Here is a 15,682-nt window from a genome sequence, read left to right as displayed (position 1 = left end):
GCGGCATGTGAACTACCTGTATGTGCAAACAAAGTAGAATGGCTACCTCCTGACCACTTGTACCTTGTCGTCCACCTAATAATGAGTTGGAACTGGCTATATCCCTTTGTATAAAAAATTGCCCATATCTCTTGAATTTGGCCCTCACTGCAGCTACTGCAACAAACTCTAGAGAAGCTGTAGTAGGTGGTCCTGATAAATCACCAGCCACTACCATGTTCACATTTCCCTTTTTGTTTTTGAGCTGGCTCGGTATAAGGTGTGGGTAAAGCTTCCAACATGTATTTCTAGTAAGCTTAGGTTTCTTACAGTTCATTTCCACTCTTATCCCCACTTGGCTTAGGTTTCACTGTGCTAACCATAGCTGATTGCTCAAGGCCTGGGTTCCTCATCATCACATTCCTCCTACTCTTCTCTCCAGACACAAAGTTATATGTCTGAAAGAGAGAGTTACACTATCCCGAGAAAGAATATGCTGTCATGTAATGTCATATTTAGGGTTAAGTCCTGCTAAAAACTCAAAAACCTTATTCTTCTCTACCGGCCTCTAATAAGTTGTTACATCTTTGCTACTTTCACAAACCACAATCTCCAAATGATCTATTTCCTGCCATAAGGTTTTGAGGGTTGAAAATTAAATCGTAACAGACTTATCTCCCTACCTAGTAGCAATCACCTGGTTTCTCAATCGGTAGAGTCTAGCAACCTTCTCATTTTGTGAATAAGTTTCTGCTACTCTATCCCAAATTTCCTTAGCTATGTTAGCCCAGAAAAAGTTCTTACTTATATGGGGTAACATGGAATTTCATAACCAAGTCATTACCATGTAGTTCTCCTGTACCCATCGGGAGTAGTTAGTCTCAGGTTTCTTTTCTTCATTGGTGACATAAGCCAATTTCCCACGAGCTCCAATGGCCATTTTTGCATATTGTGACCATTTTAAGTAGTTTGTACCATCCAACTTGACTGTAGTGATGGTTCTAGCCCCAAAGAGATCTTTGACACCTCCTTCCTTGGTCCAATTTTGCTTGCAAATTTGTTTTCAACTCCACAACCCTCTATAACTCCCAGAACAGATTAGGAAATCAATTTGAGATGAAAAGAAAGAGATTTGTCTCCTTTAGAAACCTCAAACACTTTCCTAGTACCTTATAAGCCCCTTCCCCCAAAGATTCCCTTTTCTGTGGGAGTAGGAGAAGAAAGGGAAGATGCTGCCACTCCCTCCAAAGGCCTCCAAAAAGGTTGGGACTTGGAACCACCCTCTTTAGAAAAACTTGAGAAACCCTAAAAAACCAAAACACCACTTTCTAGGTCAAAATTGAAGAGTCCTAACTAAATCAGGATTCTTCCCCTTTCTCTAGTTCTTCCTGATTTTGGTCCTAAACCCTAGACCAGCTACAAGGGATTGCAAATCCACCAAAAAAAATCCAAAAACTAGGGCTTACCTGAAGTCCTCGATCAGTCCTTACCTCATCATGCAGTCAGTTGATCTAGGGCTGCATGATGGAACAACTCAAACAATCTCTAAACCGGCTCTGATGCGAAGTAGAAAAGTTTAGAAGATCTGTTTTGATATAAAACCTGTGTAAGAAAGAAGAAAAGAAAGAGAAGAGAAGGTTTATGCAGAGAAGGAAAGAGGAGATAAATTGAAGAGAATGGGAGAAGCCAAAATTAGGTCTGGCCGCCCCTTTCATTAGCTTATATACTAACAATTAAAAAACTGAATACAAAGACAAGCATGCCCTTAGTAAGTCGGCTACTAGTAAAATCTAAATAAACACTCTTAACTTAAACATAAACTAATGAGCCTTTGGCTCAATAACTCCTTAACTATGCTGTGTAAATGAAAACAAGTGATATCAGCCCAAAACTCAACAGTGTCAACTGTCTTAGAAGAGGTATTGTGAAGATACCTGGGTTATGAGTTTGATTATCTCATTGTGAGGAATTTTTTCCCATTAATTTATTATTGATGATGACTCCCTAAAGAAGTACGGGAATCATAGCTACATGGAAAGTGGTGAGAGTTTTTCCACACATAAAATTGGATGGTAGCAAGTTTTTGGAGTGAGCACGACAACCAAATCATCTTCTGGAGGTTGGGCAAATTGGGGCAGCTAACTTGGAAGGAATCAAGACTGCAGGTGGATGATCTATCAATGCTAGATGGGAACAAGAAAACAACCACTAGCATATTTCAAGCTTGCAAATACTAAACTCTTTAGATTAATACGTAAAACCTCATTGATATTTTGTGCATTTAGTCTTTTTGCAGGTAAATTAGCTTAACTTGTTTACTCTTTTTGTCGTACAGGTGTGAAGATGATTGTCTACCCTCTGTTAAGTGGGTACTTGAACTTGCCAAAGCAGTTGTTTTAAGGCATGGAGTTCGTGGACTTGTGATAGATCCATACAATGAGTTGGATCATCAACGTCCTCCAAACCAGTAAGCATTTAACTTTTGCATGTCTGATGTTATTTTCTTTCATGGTTTGGTTTTCATTGTGTAGGATTTTATGATATGAAAGTAAAAACATGATAGTTCTAGGGCCTTAATTGTTTGATAGTGGTGATATTGTGTCTTGTTGGCTTTTATTAATAAAATTGGTGTGTGGGTTTAGTCTTCTACAGACTTATCATTGAAGAAGTTTGAAGTTTATATATATATCACTGACTTGCTGGATGAGGACAGATTTAAGTCTCTACTGAAGATGAGTTCATTCAGCTATCTTCCTAGTACAGTGTTCTCCCTTATTCTCTTCTCTACCACTCTCTCTGCGGAGAATCTGATTATTTTAATTTTCTAATCAATCATACCTGTAATGAGCAGATTTTTGCGCATTTGGAATAATGAAAGCTTGAAATTCTTCTAGAAAAATGCAATCACACTGTTCCCTTTCACTATAGCTACTACGACTCTTTAATCTAGATCTGTTGTGCACCAGAAATTGCAGTTTGATCTCATCTGTCTAATGTTCAGTTTTCTCACCTTTGGGTTTGGCAAGACTGCAAAACTAGAGCTCTCTGCATCGCATATAGGGGGGGTGCAAGACCCGTTAGGGTTTCTAAAACCTCCTGCCTGCACTTTGAATCTATTCAACTACTTGCTACCAACATCCCATCCAAAATCTGCCTCCCCACCACAAACATGATTCTCATCCATCTCCCAATGTAATGTTACCTTGAACATTAACAAGAAGTTCTCTGAAAGATTCCAAATTGCTTTGATGGAAGTAAAATGGAAGCCATCTGGACCCATCGCTATATCTCCAACTGTCTCCTTTAAAGGTTCCTTAATTTTTGCCACCTTAAATTCTCCCTCAATCAAATTAGTTGAAAATTCACTAATCTTTCTAGGCTCCATCTCCCAAGAGGAACCCGAAGCCAAGGTCTTGCAGAATAGAGGTTCTTATAAAATTCCAAAACCTTCGCTTGAATTTCCGTCCAGGTTTCTGTCATCTCCTCCCTCATTTGTATTATTCTAATCAAATTCCTCTTTTGAGCGTTTGCCCTTGACTTTAAGCCAAATTGCCCTTGACTTCTACCTCCAACTCACCTTTTCCCTATAAATTAACCTCTCCAGTTCATTTTCTAACCCATGTTTTCTAATTTTTTGTCCTAGAAACAGTTTTCAAGGCACTAAGGCGAGGCTAGGCGGCAGGGGGGCACCTTGTACCTAGGCAGTGGATTCTTTTAAGTAAAAACCATATATCCTAGGATAGTTCCTTAGGTTCCATAATCATATTTCCTTAATAATTATCCACAATTTTCATATGAGAAGTAATAACTTCATGTTGAAGTCTAGAAATCAATATATTTATTTTACCTTCCTCTTCCATTCTGCTAGCCGTTTTGCCAAGACTCCCTTTTCCTATTCTACACATTACTGAACACCTCCTTGTTCCATCCCTTTATTTGCCTCCTTCTACAGCTGCAATTTTCATAACAGTCTGAAACCTGCTGATTCTTTCACTTGCCAACTTCCCCATTTCTCTTCTACCTAACCCAAGAAACTAGGGTGCTCTAGCCACATATTCTTAAATTGAAATGGTTGAGCTTCAGACATAGCAACATACATCCTCAGTAAAATAGGCACTTCAACAGTCTGTCTCTTTTGATCACTAGGCCACTCTCCCCTTCTTGGGCCAAGGCTTCCCTCAATGATTGGAACTAATACTATTAGCTTAGCTAGCGTTCTGGGAGAATCTAGTCATTAACCATTTCCCAATCTGCTCCTGCAGTCACCTATCAAGTCTTTTGAGAATGGGAAGGCATTAACCATTTGACCAAGTGTAATGGCCTCCACTTAAAGGGTGGGTTGATTACTCCATTCCTTTCAATAAATTCTCCAAACCTTCTCATTCCCACACTCATTCTTCTGTCTCTTCCACCCCTCATTTCACTCACTCTTCTAACCACATTGAAGTCACTCCTCAAACACCAAGGACCCTCCCACAAAGATCTTGTCGACAGTTGCTCCATGTGGGCCTTTTATTTTCAACTATTTATTTTTTAATAATTTTTATACTTGATGGGCCTTGGACCATAGTTGCTTTATGTTTATTTTTAGTGTTCTTTAACAGCCGCCCTTCTAAGGGCATATTTGACGTGTAGTACATATATTTTTGATAGAAGTATATACACAATTTGAATGGGGTGGCCCAAAACTTTTGGTTCCCCTTCATTCTCTTTTGTATACCCCTATGATGTCCAATACACATCGCCCATGACTATTCAAAGCTTTACGAAAAGAGTTAGCCTCACGCATAGTTGCGATGGCCTGTGACGTCTCGCCTCGCCACAACAAGCCATGTCATCATTCGCCAAGACATGTCATCACCCACGAACATTATTTCTAACACGTGACCACGAGGCCACCACATTCACTTGAATTCAAGGCCAATCCTCCATAGATAGAATAACCCATTGGGTAGAAAGGAAAGATGAAATCCAAGAAGGGTATTAGCAATCGCCTATCATTCAAAAGCTCCAAAACCCCACCTCCTCAACCATAAGATGGTAAGGGCGCTTTGTTTAGGTCCCAAAGAAAGTCAAATAGTGCCAAGGGAGACTCATGAGGCTTTCTACAAAAATAGTACAATGACATTCTACAAAAGGCTGTCGCGATTGGTGCATACTCGTGGTAAACAAATTTGAGTGCCTCATTGTGGGTGAGGCCGACTTGAGAGACACTTACATTGCATATCTAAATGACGGAACATTATGCATAGATACCATACTCAAGAAGAGGCTAGTCTCTAGAATTAAGAGATTCTATCTGTAGGATAGGATGCTCTATCGGAAGTCCTACTTTGGCCAACCGTTAAGATGCACTACAGGGGATAGAGTAGAGCGGATACTTGAAGCAGCCCATGATGTTGAACCAGCCATGCACCAATTACTGGTGGCCCTATACAATCACGTACTTTGTCTAGGGTTCTGCTGGCCTACTATGTTAGACGACACCTAGAAACATGTTAGGAAGTGCCATACTTGTCAAATACATGGTCGTCGCATCCATCTGCTAGCCAACGAACTCATTCCAACATTGCACCCTAGCCTTTCCTCACTTGGGGAGTAGATTTGATAGGCACAATCAACCCGACATCAAAAGGGTATTGCTTCATCATTGTCGTACAAATTACTTCACCAAGTGGCTCGAAGCCGTTCCCTTGAAATGGATAGTTGTAACGAATATATTCAACTTCTTGAGGCAACATATCATCTATTTCTTCGGAGTACCATGCGAATCCTGACGTACAATGGTCTCTCCATTAAAAATCAAGAAGTTCATGACTTTCAAGGGCAATACCGAACATGGTTGGGAAAATTGAGGCAACCAATAAAACACTCCTGAAAATGTTGACCAACATGGTGTAAGAGAATCAAAAGGATTGGGTTGACATCTTGTCTACCACATTATGGGTTTATAGAACATTCATCTGGAAAGGGACACAAGTACCTTATTCCCTCGTCTACGAACAAGAGGCCATTTTACCTGCTGAAATACAAACTGTTTCCGTGAGGGTAGCATATGTAATGGTGAAACAGTTCAGCAAAAAGGACATGGAGCAACTCCTCTGTAACAAGCTCAATACCATTGATGAGGTTGTAGAGAACACTGATGTGGGCCCCACTGCTATGGTCCCCATTGTGTTCGTATGGCAGCATATTTTTGTTAGTTATGTTAGTGTTAGTTGGTAGTTGTAATCATTCATGGAGAGAGAGAGGCAAGAGAGAGAAAGAGAAGAAGAGGAAGATACTATTGAGAGAAAAAGAAAACCTACCCCTGGTTGGCGCTAGTTCATTACTTATATTAACTTACTATAAAAAGAATGGAAATTACAAGTATGCCCCTGGCAGTACTCCCTAGAAAGAAAGAAAATAACTAATTGACAACATCTTAAGAGGACAACCCACTAACAACAACTATAAAATAACAATTAAATAACCCTCACAACACTCCCCCTCAAGTTGGGCTGAATATGTCTATCATGCCCAGCTTGTCACATAACTCATTGTGCCGCGAGTATGGAAGCCCTTTTGTGAGGACATCAGCGAGTTGTTCCTTGGAGTTGACATAAGGGATGCAAATTTCCCTTTTTTCCAATTTTTCCCTTATGAAGTGTTTGTCCACCTCAATGTGCTTGGTCCTCTCATGTAGGACAGGGTTGTTGGCGATGTTTATGGCTGCCTTGTTGTCACAGTAAAGAGACATAGGATTATGAACAACAACTCCAAGCTCCCCTAGAAGATTCTTTAGACAAAGGACTTCAGCCACCCCATGTGTCATAGCTCTATATTCAGCTTCAACACTTGACCTTGCTACCACACTTTGTTTCTTGCTTTTCCAGGTCACTAGGTTTCCTCCCACAAATGTGCAATACCCATTCGTGGACTTTCTGTCATCCACAACACCTGCCCAATCAACATCTGTAAAGACTTCCACGTTTAGGTGATTATGTTTACTGAATAGTAGACCTGTTTCGGGATACTTTTTCAAGTATCTAAGAACTCTCTTTGCTGCCTCCATGTGTGGTTTCCTAGGAGAGTGTGTGAATTGGGTTAGAACCCCAACTGAATAGGCAATGTCTGGACGGGTCATGGACAAATAAATCAGCTTTCCCACTAACCTTTGGAACTGTTTCACATCTTTTAGAGGTTCACCATCACAGTCACCCAACTTGTGGTCAACATCCATGGGAGTATCTGCTGGCCTTGCACCTAATTTGCCTGTGTCCTGTAATTGATCAAGGGTGTATTTCCTTTGAGAAATGAAGATACCCTTTTCTAAGCAGGCAACTTCAATTCCAAGGAAATACTTCAGGGGACCTAAATCTTTCACTTCAAATTTAGATGCAAGGAATTGTTTCAATTTTTGTATTTCTGAACTCCAACTTCCTGTAACGATGATATCATCCACATACACTATCAATACAACAACCTGTTCCTGACATCTCTTCACAAAGAGTGTATGATCAGACTAACATTGTTTGAAGCCCATCTGCTGAACTGGCATGTGAAACTTACTGAACCATGCTCTGGGAGATTGTTTTAAACCATAAAAAGACTTTCTCAGCTTGCACATCTTATTTTCACTTCCCTTGGCACATAATTCAGGGGGTTGAACCATGTATACTTCCTCCTCTAAGTCACCATTCAAAAATGCATTATTTATGTCCAGTTGATGCAATTCCCAGTCAAAATTAGCAGCTAATGACAGGAGAACCCTAATTGAGTTCATCTTAGTTACTGGAGCAAAAATCTCATCATTGTCAACCCCGTACACTTGAGTGTACCCTTTGGCTATTAATCTTGCTTTGTACCTCTCAACTGTTCCGTCTGCCTTGTGTTTAACTATAAACACCCACTTACATCCCACGGGGTCTTTCCCCTTTAGAAGATCCACCAATTCCCAAGTTTGATTTTTATGAAGAACATTAATCTCCTCCATGGCATCTGTCCATTCGGGGCATTTTAAGGCTTCTGCAACATTTTTGGGAACAGGGATGCAATCAACTGCAGATAGAAAGGCATGACCTGACTCCCTTTCTTTGAGCAATATGAATGTCAAGGTCATCCACAGTAGGAGTAGGGGTATCAATAGGTGCAACAGGGATTGGACTTACCTCCTGGGAGTCTAACGGTGTCGGTTGCTCAATGTTTGTCTACTCCACATCTCTATCACATTGCTGATCTCTACGACGTGTACGTTGGAAGACACAAAAGGGAGCAAGGTCCGAAATAGAAGGAAGAGAGACTTGGCGGACTTGAACCTGCTTCTTCTCTTCAACACTACTACTCTCCCCCTGAGGAGAAGTAGGGAAGAATGGATCAGACTCAAAGGACACATCCATAGACACAAAAAACTTATGACTAACGGGATCAAAGCACCGATACCCTTTTTGAGAGGAGGGATACCCCAGAAAGATACAAGGAATGGACTGAGTGTCTAACTTACCTCGAGGCAGAGACAAATCATGGACAAAGGCACGACAACCAAAAACTCTCATGGGAATGGAAAATAAAGGTTAATGAGGGAACAACAACTGATGATGGGCCATGTAGTTCAGCACTTTGGAGGGCATGCGATTGATGACATAAGCAGCTACAAGTATAGCATCCATCCAAAACCTTTTTGGAACATTCATGTGTAACATCATCCCACGAGCTACCTCAAGGATGTGTCTGTTTTTTCTTTCTGCAACACCATTTTGTTGTGGTGTTCTGGCGCATGAGCTCCTTTGAATAGATCTGTGGGAGGCAAAGAACTCATTGAGCTCACCATGGAAGTATTCTTTTGCATTGTCGGATTGGAAGATCTGTATTTCAACATGGAACTGCGTAAATACCATCCTTTGGAAGTCTTTCACAATCTTTGGAACTTCGTCTCTACTACGCATAGGGAATATCCATGTATAGCGAGAGTAGTCATCGATCAATGTGATACAGTAGTAGGCCCCCATACATCAGAATACACAACATGAAAAGGAACACTTGATCTTTTATTATTTGAGTGAAAAGTTGTTCTACATTGTTTGCTCAACTGACATGTTTGACACTGGAACTCTGACATTGAACATGACATAAATAAAACCGGATACAAAGACTTTACTATTTCAAAAGAAACATGACCTAATCGACTATGCCACAAAAAAAATTGACTCTTATTTGACTGACTATGTGAATCTGAGGATGACACCGAGAGACCAACTTTGTTGTCGAGAATGTAGAGACCATCCACTAGGCTCCCTCTACCAATCGTCCTCCCAGAGGTTAGGTCCTGAAAAACACATGAGCCAGGAAAAAAGGTTACAATGCAGTTTAAAGAGCTTGTGATACTACTAATTGAAAGCAAATTTATAGGAAGTTGAGGGACATGCAATACACAATTCAGGTTAACGCCATGGGGAAGAGATATTGATCCTTGGCCTGCAATGGAGGAGAATGAGCCATCTGCAAGCCTCACTTTATCCCTTTCTGAAAAAGGCTATAAGTCTGAAACAAGTTCGGCGTACCGGTCATGTGGTTAGAGGCCCCTGAGTCAATGATCCAAGGGGAACCGGTGGGAGTGACATGGAATGCAGAAGTCATATTACCTGATGTAGATGCAAATGAAGTAGGAGTACCAGTGACTGAGCTATCCATCTGTCGTAAGGCCCTACCATAAGACTCCAAGTGGTCTCTGAAGGAATTCATTATATCTTCCTTGGGGTCAGAATTTTTAAGCTGGTCCCGGGTAGTACCGACAACCTGAGTATCTTGGGTTGCCACATGTGCTGCATTATGTGCTGTGTTCATCTTCTTCTGACCTTGCCTTTTTCCCCGTTCTTGGTTCTTCACTGCCCACTTGGGTTTTCCATGAATGTCCCAACATGTGTCACGTGTATGCCGTGAGCGCCAACAATGGGTACAAAACAACTTGTCTTTATCATCAGCCTTCTTGGTGTCACTTTTCTTCCCCATGTTATTACTCATCGCAGCCAAAGCAACTTGTTGCTCCCCCTCAGATGTAACCATCACACTCCGCCTACTTTCTTCCGATTGAACAAGGGAGTATACCTCGTGAACCGACGGCAACTCTTTGCTTCCTAGGATCTGAACTCTCAAAGGTTCATAGGTAGGGTTCAGTCCCAACAAGAAGGCAAACACATGCTGTTGAGAAACCAGCTTCCTGTACGCCTTAGCATCGTCATCATGTTTCCACTCTATAGCCTGATAATGATCCAATTATTTCCATATGGAAGTAAGGGCTGAATAATAGGAAGACAAACTACGATTTCCCTATTTACAGGTTGAGGATTCAGCTTGCAACTGGTAAACCTTGGCATAATGCCTTTGCTCAGAATATGTAGTTTTGGCCTGTTCCCATCAGGTTCCATGGCTGCAAGGAGCCAAGACATCACCATACTGTTTTCTTGGTCCAACCTATCATGTTCAATGGTCTCACTCTTAGGTTCTTTCACCCTTCCATTTATGTAACCAGCTTTTCCCCTTGTCGTTACATAAAGTTTTACACTTTTAGCCCACTCCAGGTAGTTTAGACCATTTAAAGGGGTAATGGGCATGGGAAACATCATGTTTTCACCTCTTATACTAGTTGTGCTGCGGGTCGGTGTAACTAACTGACAACATCTTCTCTTCATGGAGAGAGAGAGAGACGAGAGAGAGAAAGAGAAGAAGAGGAAGATACGATTGAGAGAAAAAGAAAACCTACCCTTGGCTGCCGCCAGTTCATTATTTATATTAACTTAATATAAAAAGAATGGAAATTACAAGTATGCCCCTGGCGGCACTCCCTAGAAACAAACTAATAAGAAAGAAAGAAAATAACTAACTGACAACATCTTAAGAGGACAACCCACTAACAACTATAAAATAACAATTAAATAACCCTCACAACAGTAGTTATTTCGGTTTGTTATTTAGGCTTTATTATTAGTTTATTTGCCATGTAAGCAATAAGGGCAATTCAGCCCTTTTACAATTAGTCAACATATATAAATATTAAGAGTGGGTTGGCAGATAAATATATCAACCCTCTCTCTTTTCAAAATCTCTTCGTGTGCTTCGTCTCTTCTCTCCTTCTCTTCTTCTCTTCTGAAATTTCTTCATTCTTTTTCTTTGAATTCAAGACTGATTATAGTCTTGATCGATTACTTGGTATCAGAGCCGAATTAGGAGCTCTTATGTTAGTCTAATTAGATTGATTACATGAGAATCTCCTAGGTTTAGAAGTTTTTCAATAAAGGAGGATTGGCTGATTCTTGGAGGTTATTGGTAGTGTGCGGCTGCTACTTAGAAGTTTGTAGAAGGCTGGGAGAGTTCCAGTAGTCAGGAAGAATCAGAAAAGGCTTTGGATCCTCAAGATTATGGTTTTGCATCAGACAGAAGGTGGTGGCCAGAGATTTTCTTTCATAAATTAAGTTTTTTCTTGAGAATAACCTTGAAAAAGATCATCTTGGTCTATTCTAAAAGGTGCAGCTGGAAATTTTTTGTTTTTTCCTTTAGGGTTTTGAGAGAAAACCCTAAAATTCAGAACTGTTGTTGGTTTCAGATCAGATTTTGAACTGGTTTCATACAAAATTCTGTTTTCTTTGTTCTTTGGAAGACCTTGGCCGGCTGTTATCAGTTGTTTGGGTGTTGTTTTTCTATTACAGTAGTTTAAAAAGCTTTTTATTATTAATTCTTGACCAAGAATGGAGTTCAAGAATCAGGGGGAAGGTGTTTTTGGGACTGGCAATTCTGGTAACATGTCTGAGAATGCCTTTTAGATTACAACTGTGAAGTTTGATGGATCAAACTACCTAGAATGGGCTCAATCGACCATGATGGCCATTGGGGGTAGAGGAAAACTCAACTACTTGTTGGGAGATGTGAAAGAACCATTCAAGGAGGACCAAACTTATACCAAATGGGTTCAGGAGAACTATTTGGTTATGACGTGGTTGTGCAACTCTATGCCACCACATATCAACCGGAACTATTTGTGGGCAAAAACAACCAAGGAAATCTGGGATGTCATGGAAGAGACTTACTCCCAACCCCTTAATGTTGCTTGGGCTTATGAATTGGAGTGTGAGATTGACAACCTTAAGAAAGGAGAGAAACTAGTCTCGGTTTACTTCTCTACCTTGAAATCTCTATGGCATGAAATTGACCACCTAGAAACACTTGAGTGGGAAAGTTAGAAGGATGCACAAACTCATAGAAAGCAAGTTGAAACTAATAGGGTTTTTGAATTCCTAGCTGGTCTGAAACTTGACTATGATATTGTGAGACAGTAAATACTAACAAGGGACAGTGTGACCTTATCTCAAGCCTACTCCTTAGTGCATAGTGAAGAGACTAGGAGAAAGGTTATGATGCAACATCAGCCCTTCCCACCAGCCTTGGTAGCAGTTAAAAAGTCTGGGGGTGATATGGAGAGGGATATAAAGAAAGAAGATAAGCGGGATCTAGTGTGTGAACATTGCAAGAAACCTAAGCATACTCAAGACACATGTTGGAAGCTGCACCCTCATCTAGTTCCAGCAAAATTGAGGAACAAAAGGGGTAATGCTAATATGGCTGTTAATACTGATTCTACATCCTCATCGGGCACAAAAGGCACGCCTTTAGACACCCTAGCTGCTGTTCGGGCTGCCCTGACTCAGTTGGAAAAGGAAGTTGGGAATTCAGCTCAATCATCTCAGCCACCATCAGTTCCTCCCACATCTGCCTTTGCTCATTCAAGTACTCGGGCCTCAGCTTATCATGCTTTAGCTCCAGGTAACACTGAACATTATTGGGTAATAGACTCAGGTGCATCTGACCATATGACTATCTTGCCATCACTATTCACTACCTATCACTTATCTTTTGGTAGAGATAGTGTCCATTGTTGATGGTGCCATTGTTCCCATTTCTGGCAAGGGAGATATCAAATTGTCTAATACCATTTCCTTATTTTCAGTTCTGCATGTTCCTAAACTTAATACTAATTTGCTTTCAGTCAGTAGTATTACGAAACATCAAAATTTTTCATCAACTTTTTTCCCTGACCGATGTGTTTTTCAAGACTTGGAGACAAGGAAGGTGATTGGGACTGGCCGTGAGACGAATGAGATCTATCTTCTTGGAGAGAGTTCTCATTGGGAAGATTGTGAAGATAAGAAGTCTTTTGTTTCTCAGTCTGTTAGTCAGGTAATGCTTTGGCATAATCGGTTGGGTCATTTATTCTTTCGGTCTTTGAAGAGTTTGTTTCCAAATTTGTTTGAATTTGTTCAGATGTCCAATTTGAGATGTGAGAGTTGTGAACTTGCAAAACATTGTAGAACATCTTATTTATTGAGTAATAAAAGAAGTAGTAATTCTTTTGATATTGTGCATATCGATGTTTGGGGCCCGTATCACATCACTACTATGGGGGGGATATAGATATTTCTTGTTGTTTGTTGATGACTATACCCGTTTTTTTTTTGTTTACCTTATGCGTTCTCGAGATGAGGTTTCTGCTTTGACTTAGATCTTTCATCAGATGATTTTAACCTAGTTTGGGGTTAAAGTCAAAATCAAGATCTTAAGATCCGATAATGCGAAAGAATACTTTACCAACTCATTAGCCTCTTATTTGCTTGATCATGGGATTATTCACCAGAGTACTTGTCCTTATACACCAAAGTAGAATGAGGTTGCTGAGAGGAAGAATAGGCACATATTGGAGGTGGCTAGAAGCATTATGTTTAACTCCAATGTGCCTATTCGTTTCTAGGGAGATGCTATTCTTACAGCAATGTATCTCATTAATCGAGTTCCATCACGGGTTCTTGACATGAAGCTTCCATTTACCCTTCTATACCCTGATAAAGACATGTTTACTGTTCCCTTTGAAACCTTTGGTTGCACTTGCTTTGTTCAGATTCTTGGAACTCATCGTTCCAAATTTGATCCTAAGGCCTCCAAATGTATTTTTCTCGGTTATGCACAAATTCAAAAGGGTTATTACGGCTATGAACCTACTTCTGGGAGGATATTTGTCTCGATGGATGTTACTTTCTTTGAGGAGGTACCCTATTACCCTAAGGTTTCTCCTCAGGGGGAGAGTAGTGAGAGTGGGGTTAACTCATCAGAAGTTCCTTTACCTGTTCTATTGAGTGATTAGAGATGTAATGGGGAGGGTTGTCAAAGGTGTCTGGATTTGAGAGTCTATCACAAGCGGAGGCAGGTTGATTTTGGTCATCAGCATTTCAGGCCAGCCCCAGTTCCTTCTACAGATCCAGATCCAGATACCATAGTTCCTTTATTAGATCCAGGTCCCTCTGAGATACCTTCCACTGTTGCACCCTTACCTCCTTTGGATGACCTTGACTTCCCCATTGCAGTCCGTAAAGGCAAACGACGTTGCACCACATCCACAACTCACTGCATTTCCCAGTTTTTGTCCTATGATCGCCTACCGCCCTCTTACAGGTCCTTTCTCACATCCATTGTTGATATTCCTATCCCAGAGCAATGCAGGAAGCCTTGTCAAATCCTGAGTGGAAAGATGCAATGAAGGTTGAAATGGATGCTCTTTTGAGAAATAATACTTGGGAGCTAGTTGACCAACCTAAAGGGAAGAAACCAGTTGGATGTAGATGGGTATTTACTGTGAAACATAATGTTGATGGTTTCATTGAAAGGTATAAGGTCCGATTAGTTGCAAAGGGATTTACTCAGACTTATGGTATAGACTACTTGGAGACATTTGCTCCAGTAGCAAAGATGACCACTATTAGAGTTTTGTTATCCCCTTGCAGCCATTTAGTCTTGGCCCTTGTTCCAGATGGATGTTAAAAAATGCCTTCCTCAATGGAGACTTACAGGAAGAAGTGTACATGCAGTTACCTCCTGGATTTTATGATGCAGAGACAGGAAAAAAGGTTTGCTGGTTGAATAAAGCCTTGTATGGACTAAAGCAGTCCCCCAGAGCTTGGTTTGATAGATTCAGACAAGCCCTTGAAAAATTCGGCTATGTACAGGCCCAGTCAGACCATACATTGTTCATTAAGAGAGTGGACTCTTCCTTGACTTTGCTTGCTGTATATGTGGATGATATTGTAATGACGGGGAATGATAACAGTGAAATTGAGTCTCTTAAACAACTCCATCAAGAGTTTGAGGTGAAAGATCTGGGAGAGCTACCGATACTTCTTGGGTATTGAGGTAGGTAGATCTAAACATGGGATTTTTGTTTCTTAAAGAAAGTATGTTTTAGATCTATTAGAAGAAACTGGAAAGTTGGGTGTTAAGCCTACAGATACACCTATTGAACAGAATCACAAGATCAATGCGGAGGGTGGAGAGCCACTTGAAGACAAAGCTATGTTCCTACGGTTAGTTGGAAAACTCCTCTATTTTTGTTTCACACGACTGAACATCAGTTACGCAGTCAGTGTTGACAGTCAATATATGCACTCTCCTAGAACTACTCACCTCCTTGCAGTTGAGAGGATATTAGCATACTTGAAAGATGTCCAGGTAAAGGTATATTATTCAAGAATAATGATCACATGAAAATAGAGGTTTATACAGATGTTGATTGGGTTGGGAATGTTGATGATAGAAGGTCTACCTCTGGATATCGTGCCTTTGTAGGAGGTAACCTTGTCTCCTGGAAGAGTAAGAAACAAAGTGTTGTTTCTTGTTCTAGTGCTGAAGC

The 15,682-nt window shown here is 40.6% G+C and overlaps 1 protein-coding gene across 5 annotated transcripts in view; it reads left to right on the top strand.

The window, feature by feature from the left end:
* LOC104587875 (toprim domain-containing protein) overlaps positions 1–15,682 on the top strand; it is a 92,349-nt gene that overhangs the window by 69,055 nt on the left and 7,612 nt on the right. For all 5 annotated transcript variants that reach the window (XM_010245631.2, XM_088891320.1, XM_088891319.1 and 2 more), the window contains exon 17: positions 2,315–2,446. In XM_010245631.2, coding sequence (XP_010243933.1) covers positions 2,315–2,446 — 132 coding nt within the window. The remainder of the gene's footprint in view (positions 1–2,314; positions 2,447–15,682) is intronic.

Source organism: Nelumbo nucifera, chromosome 7 (genome assembly GCF_055504915.1).
Source record: "Nelumbo nucifera cultivar China Antique chromosome 7, China Antique-T2T, whole genome shotgun sequence".
In the NCBI taxonomy this organism is placed as follows: domain Eukaryota; kingdom Viridiplantae; phylum Streptophyta; class Magnoliopsida; order Proteales; family Nelumbonaceae; genus Nelumbo; species Nelumbo nucifera.
This window is presented reverse-complemented; position numbering and strand designations above follow the sequence as displayed.